The sequence below is a fragment of the Schistocerca nitens genome, chromosome 2, assembly GCF_023898315.1.
Source record: "Schistocerca nitens isolate TAMUIC-IGC-003100 chromosome 2, iqSchNite1.1, whole genome shotgun sequence".
Taxonomy (NCBI): domain Eukaryota; kingdom Metazoa; phylum Arthropoda; class Insecta; order Orthoptera; family Acrididae; genus Schistocerca; species Schistocerca nitens.
In genome coordinates, this window is record NC_064615.1 from 555312608 (window position 1) to 555336860 (window position 24253).

Here is a 24253-nt window from a genome sequence, read left to right on the forward strand (position 1 = left end):
ATTTCGTTATTTTTAAAATCCGTTATGGGTCAGTTACTTCTGGTCATTTTACGAAAATCATATTAAACAGAATATATTTCTGTTCGTACTGAAATTAATTTTTTAAGTTCTGGGTAGCATTTATTCAAATATTTTTGATTCCCCAGCGTTTTAGAAACCTAGAAAGATACACATATTTTGAAAGTCGATATTAAAGTTTAGACAACGCCATTACATGTACTTCATTGTTTTCTAGTAGTTACCCGTTTGAGAAGTGCAAATACAAATTGAAATAATGAATGTGATCGTGAAATGATGTATTAGAAAATGAGTCATGATTGGAGAGGACAATATTTTACGGACAGTGCGTGGAATCAAACGGCTTCTAGATGACGTCAGCTATGAAGAACATGTTTGTTAGTAGGTACTGAATGACTACTTCTAGATCCGCCAGGCATTGCGACGATCTTGTCAAATTTTCGATACTAATCAGTGGTTCTAGTGCTGGGGGACGGCTGTCAGATAATACAAGATCTCAATGCTGACTCAAGTGTGTGCAGTCATTTTCTCTTTGTTCAAAAGCCACAGTTTTCTTCTTTGTCTGTTCAGGTTGGCCTGTCACGTAGCTTTTCTATTCAGATGATATCGGAGATGAAATCCACAGAAAGCTAAACCTGTGACAGAAAATTCATAAATGCAATTTTATTTGTTCATTTATGTAGGAATTTATTTCATCTTACAACTTTAAGGCGCTATGATACTCTTCCACTGCGAAACAGGTATTTGTGAACATTCTGATAACTTGAAACACGATGCTACATATTGGCTAATGCAAAGCACAAAGGTTACAGTTAAATCAAATACAATGATAATATTTTTAGTCCTAATGCTAACAAAAATAACAGTAATAATAGTAAATGTGATGGAAGTTACGACAACGTTGTAAGCATTTAGGCCATATATATGTGTTTTTTTGTACATTTGCTTTATTTGTTAAAGTTATGGCCCCAGTGCCGTTTCATACATATAATCAGGACTATATATCAAATTAATTTACGCTGTACATGTAACATTGGTACTAATAATAAGTTACTACTGCAGTTATGTGGCAAAGTTGAGTTGCTCTTGAACGCAGCGTGGTTTTAGATCAGAAGTAGGTCACTGCTTAGTTTGTTCTACAGATGTTTGGCTGAAAAGAAGAAGGAGATACAATAGATATAGTGAGTAGTACGTTTACAGAAAAGGCGTTGGACATATGGGCTCTTTAATTGCAGGTTTTAGATTGGTGATGGTACTTCATAAGCAAAGTTGGATATTGGGGAATGCAATGATTATGATGTCTGTGAAGAACATAGAGTTGTGCACACCAAGTCGTTGATTTTGACGCATCCAAACTAACTAGGCATAAAAAGAACTGACATTTTCGTAATTGTAATTTAGCAGTTGTAATAATAAAAATGATGATAGTAATAATGATGAGAGTGAGTTTTATCTTAAATTTAGACTTCACTGCCCATAGATCAGCGATCTGCAGCCGAGAACCCGCCAGCACGACGCACAGGGGGCTCACATTCTGAAGACGACTTTAACTTAAAGTCGAAACGGTCATAATAAATAAATGTCACTCCATCTAGACTGTTATATTAATAAAATTAAGTTTTCTCTGTTGTCTATGCTGTCTGTTGCAGCAGTGGTTACAGAAGAGGGAGAGAAAGGAGTGAAAGAATAGAAGCAATTAAAAATGAATAATGGTATGAATAATTCAAAAAGAACATAACAAAATAATAATAACAATAAACTGATGTTTGAGAGAAGAAATTGCTTGACTGTTGAACTATGAAAAACATCTTTGTTGCATTCTTCTTGGTCAAATTGCTGTGATAGCATTAGAACATGTTTGTTAAGTAATGAAGCAGGGAGCAGGATCATGCGTAAGCATTGGGGAACTTACTATTCAAAATGGACTGCAGCAATGAAAAACAGATTTAGGAGCATTTTCGTTTTATAGTCAAGTTTAGCTAGTTTACTCGAAATACAGGTTTTTGGCATCACTAGGATGAGTGAGTGAACCCGTGGTCTAGGTGTAGCATCTTTGACTAGTAATCACAACATCCTGGGTCCTAGGTTCAAATCCAGCCACTGGTAACATTCTGAATAAAAATTGTCAGTAATGACAGCCGAAAACTTCCGTCATAATAAGTTACCCTCGTCCTGCAGACGGCCTTGTCAAAGAGGGTGGAGGAGCGGAAAGAGGTTCAGGACACTCTCTTGCCCTTGGGCTGGGAAACGGCCTCTAAAAGGCGGAAAGATCAGCAATGATCAACGGCGTGAGGATGCAGAAGGCAGTGGAAACCATTGCCTTAAAGACGTATAATGTTATCCACAAAATGTGGCCTGTAATTGAAAAAAGTGTAATGATAATCTCTCCATTGGCAAAAGATTCAGGATTAGTCCGCAAATCGGATCTCCGGGAAGAGACTGCCAAAGGGGAAATGACCACGAGAAAAAATCGAATAACTAACGAAGGAATAAAATTCTGCGAGCGGAAATATGGAATGTTAGAAGTTTGAACACAATGGGAAAGTTAGAGAATCTGAAAAGGGAAATGCAAATGCTCAGTCTGTAGGTGTAATCGGGTTCAGTGATGGAAATGGAAAAAAGATAACGATTTTTTGTCAGACGAAGACAGGGTAATATGAATTTGAGTAGAAAATGGGAGGAGGAAGACTGAGATAATGTGAAAAGGTCAATGATTGGTATGTTCTCATCAGATTCTGCAGCAAACCAACGACAAAAACCATAATTCTGGTATACAAGCCGATGACACAAACAGCAGTGAAGAAATATGGAAAGTATATGAGGATACTGAACGGGTAATTCAGTACGTAGAAGGACATGACAATCTAATAATCATGTGTGACTGGAACGATATTTCAGGCAAGCAATAAAAGAAAGGATTACGGGAGAATAAGCGATGGGCAGTAGGAGTGAGGGAGGAGAAAGACTAATTGAGTTCTGCAATAAGTTTAAGATGGTAATAGCTAATACTGTGTTCAACAATCACAGGAGGCGGAGGCAAACTTGGAAAAGACCCAAGGCACGGGAAGATTCCAGCTGGATTACGTAATTGTCAGATAGTGATTCCAAACTCAGTTACTGTATGTAAGGCGTGCCCAGGAACAAATATAGAATCAGATCAAAATTTAGTAATGATGAAGAGTAGAGTGAAATTGAAGAGATTAGTCAGGAAGAATCAGTGTGGAAGTAAATGGGATACTGAAGTAGTGAGGAATGATGAGACGCGATTGAAGTTCGCTGAGGATTTGGATATTGTGAAAAAGAATACCGGAATTGACAGTTCTGTTGAAGAGCAGTAGACATTTCTAAAAAGGACAATCACAGATGCTGGACAGACAAACACAGGTACAAGGACGGTAAATTCGAAGAAGTCTTGGGTAACAAGTAATAATTGAATTGATCAACAAGTAAAAATTGTTGAGGAAATGACGGGACTACAGCAATATAAAGCACTTAAAAACGAAGTAAATAGGTAGTGCAGGTTAGCCAAGGCGGAATGGCTGCAGGGAAAATCTGAAGAAATCGAAAAAGGAGTGATCGTCAGAGGACTGATTCAGCATGTAGAAAACTCAAAACAACTTTCGATGAAATTAAAAGAAGGTGTGGTAACATTAGGAGTACAATGGGAATTCCACTGTTAAATGCAGAGGAGAGAGCATATATGTGGGGAGAGGACATTGAAGGTCTCTATGAGGCCGAGGATGTGTCTGATGACGTGAAAGAAGAAGGAGTTGGAATCGATATGAAAGAGATAGGGGAGCCAATATTAGAGTCAGAATTTAAAAGAGCCCTGGGATATCTGAGATAAAGTAAGGTAGACAGCACAGACAGCATCCCACTGGAATTTCTGTAACCATTGGAGGAACCAACAAATATTCAAGTTTGTGTGTAGACTGGCTACGTACCAACAGCCTTTTGGAAAAGTATCATCCACACAGTTCCGAAGATAGCAAGGGCAGGTAAGTGCGATAGTTATCGCAGAATCAGCTTAACAGCTCAAGCATCAACGCAGCTGACAACAATAATACGTAGAAGAATGAAAAAGAAAACCAATGATCTGTTAGATGACTATCAATCATGGCTTTAGGGAAAGGTGAAAGCACTAGAGGCAGTTTTGACGTTGCGCTTCGTAATGAAAGCAAGACTAAAAAAATCTATACAAGTTTATAGGATTCGTCGACCAAGAAAAGACGTTGGACATTGTAAAGCGGTGCAAGTTGTTCGAAATTCTGAGAAAATTAGGAGTAAGCTAAAGGGAAAGACGGGAGATATGCAGTACATACAAGAACGAAGAGGAAACAATAAGATAGGAAGACCAAGAAGAAATTTTTCGGATTATAAATGGTGGAAAAGAGAGGCAGTCTTGCACCTCCACTGTTCCATCCATAAATCGAAGAAGCAATGGCGGAATAAAAGAAAGGATCAAGAGTGGGATTAAAATTCAGGGAAAAAGATATCAGTGACAAGATTTGCTGATGGCATTGCTATCCTCAATGGAAGTGAAGAAGTATCTGTTGAAAGGAGTGAACACCTAATGAGTACAGAATATGAATTGAGAGTAAACAGGAGAAAGACATAGCAGAAATGAGAATAGCGAGAAACTTAACATCAAAATTGATGATCACGAAGTAGACGAAGTTATGAAAGTCTTCTGCCTTGGTTGCAAAATAACGTATAACGTACGAACCAAGGAGAACATAAAAAGCAAACTAGCAAAGGCAACGAGGGCAGTCTTGTCCAATGAACTTCTACTGGTATGGAAAATATTGTCCCTTAGTCCTAGGAAGAAATTTCTGAGAATGTACGTTTAGAGCATAGCGTTGTGTCGTAATGATTCTTGGATTGGGGGAACACCGGTACAGAAGAGAATGTAAGCATTTGGGACAGGGTGCTACAGAAGAAAGTTGAAAATCAGGGAACTGGTAAGGAATAAAGAGCTCGTCCGCAGAACGGGCGAAGAAAGGAACGGACAGTGGTGGAAATTAGTATGAAAGCATGAATATCTGAAGGAAAATTAACATTATCCGCTGGAATAGTTGCGCACAGATCCAGTAAACTGAAAAATGCAATAAAATGGTGTCTTATTTGATGTCTGTAATACGATGTATCATAAGACATGGATGAGTCAGGTGTAAGGGTTGGAACTCAGAATAAAGGCAGTCGGCTGTTTGTGGTGTGAGTGAGTATGTGCCTCTACTGCAGACAGGAAGGAGATACTATTAGTGACAGTGTGTGTTGTGTACGTAAACCACGACTGTGACAATGCCTCGCGGAAAACAGTTATCAAGAGATGGAAAAGCTAAAATCGTGCGTATATGGAAATGGGACTGTCTAATCGTCAAATCGCCCAGAAGCTGAAACGTTCAAGCACAGTGCTGAATAATTTCGTTAGGTTGAGCGAACGATATCGGCAGAATGTGAAATATGGGCTACTTAGAAAATTATTTGAGGCATCGAAGCGGTTCCTTTCCCGCATATCAAGGGCCACAAACCGTTATTCTTCACAACTTGTTGCTGCTCTACAGTTGTTAGTAACTGGTGGATATGTAAGACAAATTTTTCCCCGAACATATAGAGGCTAAATTGTATTTTGCTGAAAAACGTATGTTATGGTCTTCAGCATTGGGTAAGCGATCTTCAGTGATGATAAAAAGTTTAATTTAGCAGGGCAGGATGGATTTCAGTATTATTGGCGTGGTCTGCGAACAGAGCAGCAGATAATAATGAGCAGAAATTTTGGTGGTGGAAGTATTATGATTTTGGTAGCCTTCTGCGCTATAGATAAATCGCGCATTTCTTGGCTGAACACTATCATGAACTCTAACATGTACACTAAGATGCTAGAGACTGAACTGATTAGAATTTATGAAGACCTAGAAAATGAAAATGCATTTGTGCATGTTTCTGTTACAACAAAAAAGTCGTTTGAACTTAAAGATATCGATGTCTTTCCCTGGTCTGCACGTAGCCCGGATATGAACCACAGGGAATACCATTGGGGAATACCTTACAAGGCGCATTTATCGCAATGGAAGGCACATTGAGGTCGTACGTGAGCTGCAAAGTATGATGCGAGAAGAGTGGGGGACAATTTCAGTGCAAGAGCTACAAACCCTAACAAAATCAATGATAAAGAGAATTTTTGAGGTAATTAGCAAGAGCGGAGTTTGGACAAAGTACTAACTGTGCCAAGGACAGTGAGCGCCTGTCTACCAATTTCCACCAAGGAAAGGGAAACGCCTTATTTTGTTACTCGTGTTGTGAAAGAAATTACGTACACTACTGGCCATTAAAATTGCTACACCAAGAAGAAATGCAGATGATAAACGGCTATTCATTGGACAAATATATTATACTAGAACATTTTCACGCAATTTGGCTGCATAGATCCTGAGAAATCAGTACCCAGAACAACCACCTCTGGCCGTAATAACGGACTTGATACGCCTGGGCGTTGAGTAAAACAGAGCTTGGATGGCGTGTACAGGTACAGCTGCACGTGCAGCTTCAACACGATACCACAGTTCATCAAGAGTAGTGACTAGCGTATTGTGACGAGCCAGTTGCTCGGCCACCATTGACCAGACGTTTTCAATTGGTGAGAGATCTGTAAAATGTGCTGGCCAGGGCAACGGTGGAACATTTTCTGTATCCACATTTTCTGTATCCAGAAAGGCCCGTACATGACCTGCAACATGCGGTCGTGCTTTATACTGCTGAAATGTAGGGTTTCGCAGGTATCGAATAAAGGGTAGAGCCACGGCTCGTAACACATCTGAACTGTAACGTCCACTGTTCAAAGTGCCGTCAATGCGAACAAGAGGTGACCGAGACGTGTAACCAATGGCACCCCATACCATCACGCCGGGTGATACGCCAGTATGGCGATGACGAATACATGCTTCCAATTTGCGTTCACCGCGACGTCGCCAAACACGGATGCGACCATGACGATGCTGTAAACAGAAGCTGGATTCAGCCGAAAAAATTACGTTTTGCCGTTCGTGCACCCAGGTCCGTCGTTGAGTACACCATCGCAGGCGCTCCTGTCTGTGACGCAAAATTAAGGGTAACCGCAGCCATGGTCTCCGAGCTGATAGTCCATGCCGCTGCAAACGTCGTCAGACTGTTCGTGCAGATGGTTGTTGTCTTGCAAACGTCCCCATCTGTTGACTCAGGGATCGAGACGTGGCTGCACGATTCGTTACACCCATGCGGATAAGATGCCTGTCATCTCGATTGCTAGTGATACGAGGCCGTCGGGATCCAGCACGATGTTCCGTATTACCTTCCTGAACCCACCGATACCATATTCTGCTAACAGTCATTGGATCGCGACCTACGCGAGCAGCAATGTCGCGATTTGATAAACCGCAATCGCGTTAGGTTACAATCCGATCTTTATCAAAGTCGGGAACGTGATGGTACGCATTTCTCCTCCTTACACGTGGCATCACAACAACGTTTCACCAGGCAACGCCGGTCGACTGCTGTTTGTGTATGAGAAATCGGTTGGAAGCTTTCCTCATGCCAGCACGTTGTAGGTGTCGCCACCGGCGCCAACCTTGTGTGAATGCTCTGAAAAGCTAATCATTTGTATATCACAGCATCTTCTTCCTGTCGGTTAAATATCGCGTCTGTAGCACGTCATCTTCGTGGTGTAGCAATTTTAATGGCCAGTAGTGTAATTCTGTCGCGATTGTTTATGTTTTATATGTACTTACTACTTTCATAATAAATTCTTTACAGTATGAGACAGACATTGTAGTATTACTGTCATAGGATCCCTGCCTTTATACTGATTTCCGCTCCTGTATGGAAAACACTGCCACGAAGAAGGGACAGGATGATAGGACATGTGTCAAGTCATTAAGAAATAACTTCCATGCTATTAGAGAGAGCTGTAGATGGTAAAATCAGTAGGGGGAGATAGAGATTGGAATACATACAGCGAATAATTGAGGACGTAGGGTGCAAGTGCTATACTGAGATGAAGAGTTTGGCACAGGAAAGGAATTCTTGGCGGGTCGCATAAAACCAGTCACGAAATTGAAGAATCAAGAGACTCAGACAGTAAATGTGTAACGGCCTATGCGAGGTACTGAAGAGGTTACGAGCTGAGAAACTGATGAAGAATACAAAACATTTCCGAAATGACTTACAAAATATATGTGGCTGTATAAAAGAATAAGGCTTGCATAATATTGGCCCTTTGTATCAGTTAGCTTCTTTAAATGAGTTACCACCACAGAGCAGTTGTCTGAGCCAAGTACGTAATTTAGGATCGCTGTCCACACAGAAGTATGGCTAAGACCTTTGCGAAAAGACGTCTACGGAGGTATTAAAAGTAAAATGTAAGACATTCCGCTGTGCCAAGCAACCCAGTTTGGCAGTACACGTGTTGGCACGCTCTCTGTTGGTGCGTTACGACGTATGCGTCAGCGCTGCGCCGCTGAGTCGTTGCCAAGACGGGCAGCACTATGCTTCACAATGAAGCCGAGTCTCGCTACATAATGAGCGGCCACCGTGAAACAGCGCGCTGACCCACTAAACACAGCGATCCTGCACTGCGGACAACAGCCAGCAGTAGCAGTAAAAGTCTGTCTCAAGGTCACTTCATTCTTAACTATCACATTGAGTTTGCGCTCTGTTGTTTGCCTTTTCCGAATGTCCGTTTTTACCGAAGATCTTTCCACTATCTGAAAATGATTTATCCTTCTCTCCCACTCTTCCTGACTCCATTGTACGAGATCAGATAACACATCTGGTATCGAAACCTAATCGGATTCACAGAAATATATACATAACGAAACTCTGAATCATCTTTGGCAGTTGAAATAGCCTTGTGGAAACGTTGATAAATATGATTACTATGCTACGCTGGTGTTAACCAATGTGTTTAAACTAGGTGACTTCAGGCATTTTATTGCTGGAGGAAGAGACGACTAGAGAAATGTATCGTCTGACCTGGTAGTGGATAAAATCAACTAAAAGACAAGACAACGGATAACCAGGCAGAAAGCTGAAGAGAGGTACTGTAGATCATAAGGGATAACGTGAGTATAAATAACTAAAATATACAGAAAAGTATTCTATTTGACTGAAAAGTGCTTACCGAATAATCATGATACGCACATCTTCAAAGCAAACTAACGAAGGTTTTTTCCAAATTTGTAGCAATTTGCAGCATTTAAACAGAAAAATTTGAAATTGCTTAAAAATTAAGTATCTATACGAAAAAGAAGTAGAAAAGTCGGGATGTTTCAATGCCCGGTAAAGTACTGCGTAATAATGACCCAATAAAATAGCTAAATGTAGTCTGCCTGACAGGATCTGCAGCAGCCACAAGACATCCTTGGATGTCAATGGAACTTCGTACACATACACTTCAGAGACAGGTATGTAAATTCTCTGTGACAGGGAAACGGTCAGTAGAGTGCATTAGTGTTGTTAGTAGGAGGGTGAGTCAGATGAAAACCTTAAATATTGTTTTAAATATTATTTATTGTGCAGAAGTGGTACAAATCTGTATCACTCTTCAACATAATCTCCCCCACGCTCAATGCAAGTGCTTCAGCGCTTACAAAGTGCATAAATTCCTTTAGAAAAAAATTCTTTTGTTAGTCCGCGCAACCACTCATGCACCACGTGGCGTACCTCTTCATCAGAACGGAACTTCTTTCCTCCCATTGCGTCTTTGAGTGGTCCAAACATATATAAATCACTTGGGGCGAAGTCTGGTGAGTATGGTGGATGAGGAAGACACTCAAAATGCAGGTCTGTGATTGTTGAAACTGTTGGACGGGCAGTGTGGGGCCTTGCATTGTTATGTTGCAAAAGGACACCTGCTGACAGCAATCAACGTCGCTTTGATTTGATTGCAGACCGCAGATGATTTTTTAGGGTATTTATGTATGATGCACTGGTGACAGTGGTCCCTCTGGGCATGTAATTCTCCAAAATGACGCCTTTTTCGTCCCAAATGAGAGTCAGCATAACCTTCCCTGCTGATGGCTCTGTTCGAAACTTCTTTGGTTTTGGTGATGAGGAATGGCTCGCTCTCTTCGTTTCCCGTTGGTGTAAGTGAACCCAGGTTTCGTCCCCAGTAACGATTCTTGCAAGGAAGCCATCACCTTCTCGTTCAAAGCGCCGAAGAAGTTGTTCACAAGCATCAACACATCGTTCTCTCATTTCAGGAGTCAGCTGACGTGGCACCCATCTTGCAGACACTTTGAGAAACTGGAGCACATCATGCACAATGTGGTGTGCTGACCCATGACTAATCAGTAAACATGCTGCAATGCCATTCAGTGTTACTCGGCGGTTTTCCTGCACCTAGGCTTCAACTGCTGCAATGTTCTGTGGAGTCACAACTCGTTGTGCCTGACCTGGACGAGGAGCATCTTGAACTGAAGTCGCACCATTTGCGAACTTCCTACTCCATTCGTAGACTGTCTGCTGTGACAAACATGCATCACCGTACCGAACCTTCATTCGTCGATGAATTTCAATAGGTTTCACACCTTCACTACGCAAAAACCGAATAACAGAACGCTGTTCTTCCCTGGTGCAAGTCGCAAGTGGGTCGGCCATCTTTATACTGATACTGCGACGGTATGTGTGCATCTCCACTGTGCTGCCACTTACAGGCTTTTCTGCACGCTGTTTGCTGCACGCTTACCAACTTACAGGATAATGGCGCGAAATTTCGATTTGTTATACAAATTTAAGGTTTTTATTTGACTCACCGTCGTATTTACTGTTGTTTCGATACCTATTAAGATACACAAGGGTCGTAAACAGCGTCAAATGTTGAATGATCACGGTAAAGGAGACGGAGATGACGCATACACAAGTGAGACAGAGTTATCAGCACCTGACAGTTTGAAAGGAGATTCATTGTGGGTCTCCATTTGGCTGGCAGATCTAATAGTGCAATGTACAGATTTCTGGGGCAATGGTCCGATGTTTGACTGCCTGGCAACAGGGTGGTAGGCGTACTCGTCGTCAGGGTTCTAATCGATCACCATCGGCGAGTATGGCGGCGACGTGGCTAGAGGCCTCATTCTTCCAATGCTTTGTGGAGGCACTGCAGTCTTAACTCGTGGCGTCAAGGTGTAGGGAGTTATCGAGTGTGAGTTGAGGTCAAGGCTGGTAGTGAGTGAGGGAACTGCCATGACACAACGGTTCGTCACGGACATCCAGCGTGCTCATATGTTGCCTCTCACGCTACAGCGCTGTAGTGCCGTTTATCAACGGAACGATGCTAGTCCTCACATGGCACGTGTGTCTATGAACTGTTCGTGTGATGTTGAGGTACTTCTAGCCCAGTGAGAAAATCACATCTGTCCCCGATAGTACATTTGTGGAACCAACCTTGAATTCTTTTGTATCCCATGATATCAAAGACTAATTAAAACAGTTGCAGGCCATTTTGCCTCACGGGAGGAAAGAACGCCTTTATGACACCCTAAGAAACTGTGTCAACCGCTTTCATCCAAGCCAGATGAGGTGCAACGTCAAACTGATAAGTGGGCTCATACTGCCAAGTTGTTTGTAAATTTGACTCGATTTTGTATTCGTTGAAATAACATCACATACCCTCTCAACCTGAATTATCATTTCGTGTGTTCCTCACTTTCTAGGTTTTTCACTTTCTCGTCAGGTATTCTGAATAGTTCAGGTATCGTGCTATAGCAATGCACATTAAAAAAAGAGACAAGTGTAATAAAATCGTTCAAGGAATTTTTGTAAATACCGACTACAACTTTTGTTACACAGCCAGCAAATTTGGTGGATGATAAAAACGATGAACTGTACACTTGGTCATACACATAGGGTGTTTCAGGAAGAGTGTGATCTCTGTTTGTGAGACTGAGTGGCCGCACAGGCTGAGGCCACCATCCCCGCATGATGCTCTGGCTCGTTGTCCAGAGTGTGACAGGTGGCGTACCGGTTTTAGCCACGAAAAAGCTAGAGAAGGTAGCAGCGGTCTTGGAAAGACGCACGAGAAAATGAAAAAAAAAGGACTATCATAACTCTGTCATAGGCGCATTGGGAGTGTGGTCATCTGTTGCTGTCCTACACGACATAATTGTAGTTCTTTTTGTTACTTGTCAGTACTCTGAAAGATCGTTGCAGGATGCTGGCCAAATATCTAACGGTAGTTAAGGTATGACGGAAGAGATACGATCATATAATTACACAATACAGTAGTGTTTTTACAACATTCAGAGTCTCTCGATGCAACGGATGAGGACATTCCAGAGAAAAACGTCTATTGTTCTACCAGTACGTGTATTCCGATAAATCTACCGAGATTAATCAGAAGAAAAAAGCATTTCACGATCAACCTCTCCATCCTGGACAGACTGCAAAAGCCAGCTAAAGTAATGCGCCTCCTTTACTAGGCACGGTTGGAGTAGGAGTGTACACGTCCGGGATCAGATGCTACTGACATAGTAGTCGGAAGTGTTACGTGGCGTACTTGTTGCCGCGGCTGCTGATGACGTGAAGAGGTACGTGGACGAGGAACTGGTGACGTCACAGGAATCTGACATGTCAGATTTTTGCCTCGCGGAAGAAACGTGGCCAATAACATACGGCATCGTTTTACGTCACAAGCAGTACATAGTAGCCACCATATCGTATGGCGTTAAACGTGGTATTTAGTGAGTTTTCTTTGTCGTAGACTATGTGCGTTACGGATACAAGCTGTTTCTAAGCATCGGCAAATTGAGGATCTCTCGAAAATGCGTCGCCTTAGCCACTATTTGTTGTAAGAAAATGATAGGACATTGTATATTGATAGGTAATGCAGTAGGTCTGGTATCATGTCCATACTGTCACTTGCGGCGATAGTGGTTGGTTGGTTGTTTGGGGAAGGAGACCAGACAGCGTGGTCATCGGTCTCATCGGATTAGGGAAGGAAGTCGGCCGTGCCCTTTCAGAGGAACCATCCCGGCATTTGCCTGGAATGATTTAGGGAAATCCCGGAAAACCTAAATCCGGATGGCCGGACGCGGGATTGAACCGTCGTCCTCCCGAATGCGAGTCCAGTGTCTAACCACTGCGCCACCTCGCTCGGTATCCATACTGTAGCACTGCTTATAGTATCGTGCTTTGCGCACCGTTAAGGGAAAGGTAGTATGATGGTGTCCACCTTCTTCAAATTTGTTTCCTCCTCCATGGCCCCTTGTGCGGTGGGCTCGTAGTATACAGAGAAGTTGCAGCATTAGAAAATTGTAGCGAAATGCAGGAAGATCTGCAGCGGATAGGCACTTGGTGCAGGGAGTGGCAGCTGTCCCTTAACATAGACAAATGTAATGTATTGCGAATACATAGAAAGAAGGATCCTTTATTGTATGATTATATGATAGCGGAACAAACACTGGTAGCAGTTACTTCTGTAAAATATCTGGGAGTATGCGTGCGGAACGATTTGAAGTGGAATAATCATATAAAATTAATTGTTGGTAAGGCGGGTACCAGGTTGAGATTCATTGGGAGAGTGCTTAGAAAATGTAGTCCATCAACAAAGGAGGTGGCTTACAAAACACTCGTTCGACCTATACTTGAGTATTGCTCATCAGTGTGGGATCCGTACCAGATCGGCTTGACGGAGCAGATAGAGAAGATCCAGAGAAGAGCGGCGCGTTTCGTCACAGGGTTATTTGGTAACCGTGATAGCGTTACGGAGATGTTTAATAAACTCAAGTGGCAGACTCTGCAAGAGAGGCGCTCTGCATCGCGGTGTAGCTTGCTCGCCAGGTTTCGAGAGGGTGCGTTTCTGGATGAGGTATCGAATATATTGCTTCCCCCTACTTATACCTCCCGAGGAGATCACGAATGTAAAATTAGAGAGATTAGAGCGCGCACGGAGGCTTTCAGACTCGTTCTTCCCGCGAACCATACGCGACTGGAACAGGAAAGGGAGGTAATGACAGTGGCACGTAAAGTGCCCTCCGCCACACACCGTTGGGTGGCTTGCGGAGTATAAATGTAGATGTAGATGTAGAAGCCGGTTGGAATCCTGATGGTGGAAACAAATTTTCATTGCGAGTATTTGGCCGCCAAGGGAAGGAGAGGTGCTGGAGTAACGTTCCTGGTCAGCAGACTTTGCGCTAATGTTCTTGTTTTTTTACCAGTCCTCTCCGCAGTGTCCTCTGAAGTGAGGGCATGTGACACTGTTGGTGCTGATGCGTCCCTCGGTAATAGTGGCAGCCACATCGGTGCTATTCGCAAGGAGCAGTCTCTCCGTGACTATCATCATACAACAAAAACATTACACTCCACTTCACACACACACACACACACACACACACACACACACACACACACACACAACATAGTATTACAAATATTGTAACGGAGTATGTTGCAAACAAACAAATAAACCTTTTCTTTTCTAAAAGATTCTGTGTCTTTCTTATTCATTTAATAGAAGTATTACCTCAAAAGTTGATGTTCTTTACTATAAATAATGTATTTTATGTAGTTCTTGTTGCAAATACCAACGGCTTGACTGGTTCCCCAATAGCCAGAAACCTAACGTGACTGCCAATCTATGCCTGAAAATGAACACAAGTTACACACTGGAAGTTTTTGTTATCGTAAAGCTTTCTGTTATATTTGTATCTTTATGAGAAATATCTTTTTCAGTGATGGTGCGAAGCTTCGAAAAAAATCTCCTCTTCCATTCGAATGAAATTACCAAATGAATCTCGATATTGAAATCTATGTATGATCACATTATTTCAGAATGTTGGCAGGCAAAGCAACACCGAGAATACGGATATTACACACGCAGCAACTGACGTTTGACGCTATGTTTTAACTATATTAACTCCATATTTAATTTAGAACCTAAAGTGGGATGAAATTCAAATGAGCTAATAAATAACTTCTACCAATAGGTATCTCAGATCTTTATACAGAATTATGTAGTATTTCTCCACTAACAATTCACTGTTGAAGCCATCGTCGAGTCCAAAATATTCTTCGCGATCTTCTCTGCTCTTCTTCGACAATGGCTAACAGAGTTAACGCAGCTGTTTTACGCGCGTCCATTTTCCTAAGCAAATGTGTGATTTGCGAGTCATATAAAGCCTACAACTGTCGCTATAGAACACAGAGAGCGAAAATCACGCCAACCAGCTCTTCTCCTGATCCGATGGCGCTTTCTCTCGCGAGATCGGATGTCTCGTTCGCGTCCACATCAACGTAAGCTGCTTCGTTCTATGGGAGGGCGGTTTAAGAGTCTGTTGTTTCCCGCGCGACGACGGAGCCAGCGTCGTGTTGTTCGTGGGACATCCTGTGTCTGTCAGCTATTACACAGTTAAACAACTGTACTATCGCATTTTAGTAAGGTTCTCATGTGTTTTCGGCTATTGACAATAATTCAGCTTTACTGTACTGAATGAAAGCACTGTGGGAGTAGTGAATAACAGCCTTGATTCTGTGTTTAATTTTATCTGTAGTTGACTTGCTAGTCAGTCAGTTGTGCAGCGATGACTTTCTTATTTGAGGCATAGTACCTTGCAGTTAAGTTTTTCAAAGAATGAGACCTGTTTTCTGTGAACCTGAGAGGAGCAATGTAGAATAATTTACTATTTGAATTTCATGAAGTTTAAAGTTTTATTTCACGACACTGTCCACATGCGCAACACGGGGACAACCAATAGTCAGTTTTGCTCAGCAACTGAATACATTATCTGAAGTAAATGTTACTTGAGGAGAAAGCTTTCGAAACATGTGTATTCAGTTTTTCACATCCAGACAATATTTTTGTATATAAAGCTTTCAGTATCCAGAAAACGTGCTAAATAGATTTTACTAGCAGAATTCGAAGGCGGCTGAGACAGAAACAGGAAATTGTAGAACTGACTGACGATCAGTTTCGTCTCCGTTTCAAACAATGGTCCGGGTATTTCTAAAGGGAATACGACACGATATGTATTCTGACCTTCTCCATCGCTCTCATTGTCAGCAAACCAAGAATTTAGCTGGAGATAATAAATATATACACGAAACATAATCCTGATGGTTCTAGTAACAAGTGTATTTGAATGAGATATTAGTTAATTACAAATACAATTTCAGTGTTCTTACAATTTTCTCAAATTTCCTGTGTAGTGCAACGTAACTGTAATAAAAGTGTCAACATTTATTTAGTAACTTCCTGAAAAGAAATTGTCAGTGTGGCAATATAATTGAATGTAATACGTACATTCTCGTTCCTTGCATCCAATGCATGTAATTACGTTCTTATATTGAACGGTCTCTGCTGCACTAATAGCACATTTCAATTAATCAAATAATTAAAACTGAGAATCTGTGTCAATCTCACCCTTAGACTACATTGTAAATGAGCTGCAGCTACTATCGAATATGGAAACGTAGGGGTGCGTTATAACTGGATGGATGGATGGAGAGGTCTGTATGGACGCACGACGGCTAGGTCTTCAGCGCCCGCACTGTTAGGAAAAGACCCACAACAGGAAGATAAAACAGAAAGTAAAACAGAGGGAACAAAGGCTAGAAAACTATTTGCGTACCCATCCGAAGCGTGGGACGAAGCATTGCATCAGTAGTAAAACATGAATGGCACAGGAAGAAAGCGGTAGAAGGAGCTAACACAATATAGCAGATGGGAGTGGCTGGCTGACCGCAAGGCAAAAAAGGGAGGAGCCAGCGACTCTGCAACACACTAAAACCTCCATCCAAAAAGTTTAGGCCAGAGTCCAGACACATCGCAAAACCTTAAAACCCTAGCTACACTCGTCTCATCATGAGCTAAAATAGAGGGCAGATCCCCAGCAATTTTTGCTTCTATCCTTGCATCACGGTATAAAATGCACTCCGTTAAAATGTGGCGAACAGAGATGTGCACACAACAAGCATCACAAAACGGGGGATCCTCCCGCCGTAATACAAAGCTATGTTGTGTTATAACAGGTCTCCGTTAGGTCTGCTCATTACCTTCACTATACTTTTATGACGCTATCCGATTTTTACTGTTTAGTTGTTACACATCTTCCACCTAGAGGTGTTTTTCTGTGAAGCATTCGGGATGCAACGCTCTCCTGACCCAAAATAATCGTAAAAGCTGGTGGCTGCGAATGTTTAGTGTGTTACACGTGTCCGTCCTTATTTCATGCGTTCAGTTGTATCGCGAGAAGTGATTTTCATGGCGTATTAGCATAGGATGATCCTCCACATTATCTGGTGAGAACTGCTCGTGTTGCAAAGATTATAATGATGTGAGAATCACCAGGAAAACACTCAATTTCCCTGGTACTAATGGAAGCAGGTACTCAGAACACACTCCGGGATGCATATCATCAGAACCCGACGAAAACCTGGTAAGTTTTTATTGGAAGAAATGTCTACACAAAAATAACTGAACGTAATGTTCATCCGGACTCGTACGGCTATTATTGTTGACAATACAAGGCTGACCTTCTCTCTAGATATTTTAGATATATATCAGTAAAAAAAAATTTTCTCTATGATCTCATCGAATATAGTTTTCTTTCTCACCATCCTGGAGATATAACAACTGGAGACGGCACTAGAGGCTTACTCTGTATGTTACTTTGAAGACAGCGCCGCCATGTTAGACGGCCCAAAACATTATCAGAAAACTGTTTACGATTGTTTCTCGTTCTTAATTTCTGTCGCATGCCGGCAACAGTTGTTTAATACAATAAATGATACAGTGCTTTCGTGAATAACACAGCATCAGGAAGGCATTTTCATACGAGTTTCTGGTCTTAGATGCGCAGTTGACCAGTATACGACGAGGTTCACCTCGTTAATTTAACTTTGTTTTTGTTATAACCAAGGAGAGAAATATGTGTTGTGAACAGGCTGTTTTCGTAATCCAGCATCTTCCTTAATATTGAGTAGTGAAACTGATGTTCCGTCTATGTTCTCTTTCGAAAATACTGAGAACTAATTTTTCTATGGTTGGTAGACTTCCAATCTTTTCTTCTCGTAGCGTTCACCCAGAGAGCTTTTCGAGCTGGGCTAAAAGGAAGTTTAAATTTAATGCCAGAAATAAAACCACTACAGCAAAAGCAAATAGCGTAACCAAACTTCATGTATATTAAAGAAAATATGCTTGAATGAATCGACTTGCTTCAAGTGTGATTCCTTTATAATTTAGACTATATACAGAATGATTAATACACTCATAAATGGCACAATCTGTCATTTTTGTTATGAAAAAACTGTCACGTGGAGCTAAAGTTTGTGGCAGCTAACATTGCTGACGTCAGCTACAAGTATGTAACGTCATGACAACTCCCCTTATTACCTCTCCATGCTTACCATATAAGAATAAAGAAAATATTTAACATCTGCTTACTAGCATAACATTTTCGGTTGCAATGAAAGTAAACGAAGGCAGGAAAACGAATGACTATGACATTGGAAAAACAAAATCAAATCCAATATCCGCTACTTTTATCATCAAGGAAGGTAAGAAACAGTTTCATCCTGGATAATTAAAAGAGCTGAAAGATAGCAACAAAAGTGATTCACAACAGGAACAACCACTATTAAGTAACAACTGTGCTGTGCGTTAATCACAAGCAAAATTACTTGAAGAGAATAAGATCCAAGAAATAACTCTCTCTCCTTGAAGGATCGAAGGAAGGAAGAAGAAGAGAATGGAAGATAACGTCCATTAGATACAGAGTAATTGATCAGATTGGACAGTACGGGGGAGGGGGAAATTGTTATTATATTTGTTTGGAAAACAACACCTGTAGTCTATCGATGTAATTTGGAGAAACCGTGGAAAATCTCAATCTGGATGACCGTAACAGGATCGAAACATCTCTTTTCCCAGATAAGTGTCCATTGGATTAACTGCATTAGTTCATTTGGACTTGTGTTCTGGATGTCAACCGTAAATACTAGAAAAGCTGTAGAATTATATTGGGAATTCCTCTACTGTTGAAACTATTTTATCAATCTGAATAAAGTTTGGTATAATCAATATTCGTGTACGACTTCAAATGATCTCTGATCTGATTCAATTTCTGTGAATCTATAGAGAAAATCCGGTCAAATTTATGAGGCATTAAACAGGGTAAATTTTCATTCCTTCGCCGGCTTTTCTTTCTTTAAGAGGTATTATCATGTAAGTTCATTTGGGCACATACTCATATAATTATACTATCTTTATGGCATGAAGTAAATATCAATACTGTCAGACTGAGAGTTATTAAAGAAAAATATTTTAAGGACAGGGAGAATTCACTTAAGAATCTTGCGAGGAGTAGATGAGTTTTGCTAGTTGGTTAGAAGTATAACTGGCGATGGCTGAGGTAGACAGTATATATAAACAGAAGATGCGCAATAGCACTTTTGAAAAAAAAGAAGGTTGTTAACATCGGATATAAATTTAATTATTAAGAAGATTTTTTTGATGGTGTTTGTCGAGAGTGTAGCCTTATACTGAAGTGAAATGTGAACGACAAACATTTCCGAAAAAGAAGAGAGAAGTAACTACAGAAGACTGTTGAAGATTGAATGGATAAATCGAATAACTAATGAGGAAGTACTGGAATTAATGGGAATGAAAAAAGGCATAATTTGACTTAAAGAAGGGATCAGTTGATAAGGAGACCATGAGGCATCAAGAAAATATCGTTTTGGTAATGGAGGGAAGCGTCGAGGGTATACATATTGGTTAGAGAGCAAAGGCTGACTAGAGTAACAGGTTCATATCAATTTATGTTGTAGTTACGCAGATGAAGAGGCTTCCACAGGGTACACTATCATGAAGATCTGCAGTAAATCAGTCTTTGGACTGAAGATCACAACAAAAACGATATCTTACTGGGTAAGAACGCTTCATTAACTCTTTCCACACAACAGATTGTCCTAGAACAGTGACAGTCAATCCGGTCCCTGCCACCCACTAGTGGGCGTTCCAGCTTTCATGGCGAGTGGCAGGCCTTATGGATTTTAAAAACATTTTCCTTAGGCTTTTTCATAAAATTTTGAAATTGCGTGTTTGATAAGTAATTATTATTGTATGGCTTAACTTATGTTAACTCTGATTTACAAATTTTGTAAAATGAAGTCACTTCCCCACTATATAAATTACCATTACTGCAGAATACGTGGGCCGTCAGAGAGTTATAACTAACAGATGTACCCCTGGCCTAGAACATGAGGTCAGATTTTTCATCTTATCTGTAAGTGACCATAAAATATTTTAGATTACAACAACACATTCCCTCTGTGAAATAATTGCCCTACAGTTCTGTAGTTATCTTCTTTTTAGTCACTCCATGTACACAGACATAAAATTTTAAGTTTGTTAGACAAAGGAAAGCGTCCTACGTTTCTATTTGTAACAGCTCGCTCTAGAAAGCGCTGATATGTTCCTTTGGAATGTTAATGGGAAGATAGGATGAAAAGCAACTTCACGAACCGCAGCACATGCAGTTTCTACAAAAGTTTACTACAGTGTCTTCGTTCTTGTGGTGTCTGTGAGCCGGGCAGAGTAGGGAAGGGAGACGTGCCAGGGGTCACACAAACGGAAGAAACAGAGGCAGAGAGACAATTCCACGGAACAATCCCCGTGTAATGGCAGCGCAGCGCCCACTTCGGCTGCGGGTCGCTGCGTGTTGATAGCCCCTGGGAGGCGGAGCGTTCACGTGCGACGAGGTCGATGTGGTATCGTATCGACCGCACGTCGTGACCCGGCGTGGCTGGTACGGCCGCAGCCTACAGGTGGCACAGCGGCCATAACAGGTGGCCCCTCCCCTCCCTCCCTCCCTCCCCCCCCCCCTGCTACCATCACCTTCTTTGTTCTACAGCTCACTGCGGTCGGTAAAAATACACTGTTACACAAGTGTAATCCCGGAAACATAAAGTGCAACACGGAAAACGGCACGTGTGCCATCGGTTTTTGCAGAGCTTGTTTGACTTGTATCTCAGTTTGTCAGGTAGTTATCACAGGCAAAAGCGCCGAGCTGTCAATTGTTACTGATTACTATTGTTAATCGGTGTGTGAGGTAACTTTGATGATAGTAAATTTTGATATATTTTAGAAGTGCTTCCATGCTACAAGTGAAAGAAAATTGTTTATAATTTAGAGCAATATATCAAGACGTTTCCAAATACAAATTGAATAAGCGAAGTATGTGCCCAGCGATAACAAAGGCATTGTGTCCGTTCTTCATCGGAAAGGAACAAATGAGGCACTTGATAGGGTTGAGATAGACTATGTACTCAGATTGTGTGAAAAATGGAATCTGCACTACTGCCTGTAACATTGCTTTTCTGGAAAAGGTGAACCAAGAACAAAAGCCAATGATGTCCCAAGCATATTGCACCTCATATGAACATCTATCTGTTAACAGTAGTAAGAGATAGTCGATTAGAAACAGACTTATTGTCTGATGTGATGTGATTTAACCATATTAGTTGATAGATCAATGATAAACCGAGAAATGGCAGCTCTATGTCTAATATCAAACTCTCATTAATGGCAACTTTATCAGAATAAGTGACTTAAATGACTCCCTGTAGTAGTAATATGCACAGTGCTTATGCCAGAAAAATGCTTCTCAGAGACGAATTGAATGAATTAGAGGATGATGTGGATAACTACGACTCAGATAAAGATCCTGAATATATTTCTGAATCATTTAAGCAAATAAACAACGTTGTGTCTCTTACCATATTTTACATGAAGTTATGCGACAGTGCAATGGGAGAAATGTTAGGGCCGTTCTTAATGTTGTCTATGAGCTGTATTAAGCTGACAATAAAATTTATTTTATATTATCCTGATTTATAGGCTAGGTTCTGAGGTTGTTATATTTTATTACTGCGAAAATTGGTAAAGCAAATTTTAATATCATAAACTGAAACAAATCTGTCCATTTAAATTTGCATTTTTGTGAGGTTTCACAGTAATGCTTCGTTAACTTGCCCAGCGAGTACACAATGGTAAGCCATTTTAACCCATTTAAGTGTACTCAGTTAACAAGTAAACAATGTCAATTAACCATTATCGTATTTTTAGGAATAAAGTTTTGGACAGGACGTACGATTTAAAAAAAAGTGTCATTACCCTATAAATATTTGAAAATGTGGCCTTATATGAATTAAAAATCACATTGAATGCACCTCAAATACCTTGTTTATCAGTTTTATTGAAACTTTACTGCACAGTTTCTCAAAACAACCAACTTGCCTGTTACCGTTGTTTACTGCTTAGGTCTTGTAACGTCTTGTAATAAACAAAGACAATATATTATGTAATAATTAAAATATTAGATGTGTCATATTGTGTCATTATGTAAAATTATGTATTATTTTCTTTATTTTTTATTTTTGAGAACGTCTGTGTCGGCGAGTAATAAGACCGACACAGAAGATAAATGTTATACAAAGATCACCAAATGAATTTGTATATAAGGCATGATGTAAAGCAATGTCTCTGTTCTTCTTAATCTGAAAGCTGTGAGAGAAAGATCTCCTGTTATTGTCGTAGAGAGCGCGGAGGTAGCATTCTTTTGTCGAGATTGTGAATTGGACGCCATTGCGCGTGAATGTACACAGGTCTGTAATTATTAAGATATTTAAATGTTTAAATAGAGTTGTTTAAATGAAAACTTGTATTACTTAAATGTTAAAGTGTGCCTGCCTATTATCCCATCCTGTTAAGATATTTTTCAGCCATATAAAAATATTATCTGTGGAGCTGAGCTGTGTGGAGAAAGAAGAGCCGCTGCCGCGGCGTATTTAAACGACTTACAATATAGTCGAGTATACCGCAAGGAAGCGGTAAAATAATAGTAAAAAATAATATTATTTCTTTTAGCTCCCAGGCTGGCAGTGAAGATCAGCAGATTTTATGATGTGTTGCAGGTTGACGCGGGCTGCTGATAGGATATAATTTTCAGTGCAAATAATTTTATGTACCTAAAGAATCTGATAGGAAACTTGCTGTGCTCCGTTCTGATCTGGCTAAATTTTATAGTGAATACGTAATTTTCTTTAATGAGAGTCTCATGTTCTTGGGCTAGCCGTGGTATGAAATAGCATTTTAGTAAGAAATAAAATCCACTGCAAACTTGTATTTGAGAACGATCGTACGAACTGTAACATCAGAGATCATAGGACATTAATTTCAACTTTGAATAATTACGAAGTAGGAAAGATATATTGATACTTAGCATGAGTTGCAGTTACTAAAAAATCGTTCTTTAAATTGTAGGTCAGATTCAGAACAATAATACTTCCATCATTTTATTTTGCTAAAAAAGGTAACGATGATAAAGCAATTAAAAGCACAGCATTGTTAAAAGAATTTCACGTCACTCTTCCCATATATTTTTATAAAAGCAACAATTAACGAAAGGGCAGTCGGCAACAGCTATATAGTAGTTTTTTTTAAGAGAGAAGACGTGAAACTGGCGCCCAACGTGGGGCACGAATTTGCAGTGGCCACAATTATAAAATTTTATGTATTTTCTTTCAGTGTCTATTGTTATGTAGGTGTATATGTATATGTATTTAGTGTTAAATGTATGTATATCATGATCTATGCTATGTATTAATGAAGGTTCAAACACTCTTTCATGACAAAACGTACTACTGCAAGCGAGTTTGAGAAGACGATCCTGATTGTACTGAGAAGCTCTAACGACTACGTAATCCGGGGGCAGCCGAACCCCGAGATAATAGAAACTAAAGGTAAGACTACAGTGTAGTTGTCCTGTTTGTAGAAGTGAGCTCCAGTGAGGTAATCTCATATCGCTAGTGGTGTGCATACTGTACGTAGTTTGATGTTAGTATTTGTGACAGGACAAAGTTGATGTAGATAGGAATTTTTAGTGTGCAGTGTAGTGTATATAAAGTGATGTATTTTGTGTGCAAGGGGAAAAACTGTTAGATTTTGTGTTTTAGTAAGCAATTTAGGAATATGGTTAAGTTGCGTAGTCAACGTCCAAGCAATATGGATACTGAAGAACAACAATTAGCTAGTGAAGGAAATGTGGAACCAGGTACCTCAAGTAGTACTAGTACTCTCTTTGAAGATATAACAGGCGAAAATGTGGGGGCAGGGCCACAGGAAGTAGTGCCACCGCCCACTAGTCATCAAGTCGATGTAGATAAAGAAATTGTACCACCACCAGAAAAGCAGGAACCAGAGAGTGGT

The 24253-nt window shown here is 40.6% G+C and overlaps 1 protein-coding gene across 1 annotated transcript in view; it reads right to left on the reverse strand.

Annotated features, from left to right (window-relative positions):
* Positions 1-953: 953 nt before the first annotated feature.
* The window catches only part of LOC126235152 (uncharacterized), a 907277-nt gene continuing 883977 nt past the window's right edge, over positions 954-24253 (reverse strand). Inside the window, exon 5 of the mRNA XM_049943885.1 lies at positions 954-1168. Coding sequence (XP_049799842.1) covers positions 1155-1168 — 14 coding nt within the window. The 3' untranslated portion in view covers positions 954-1154. The remainder of the gene's footprint in view (positions 1169-24253) is intronic.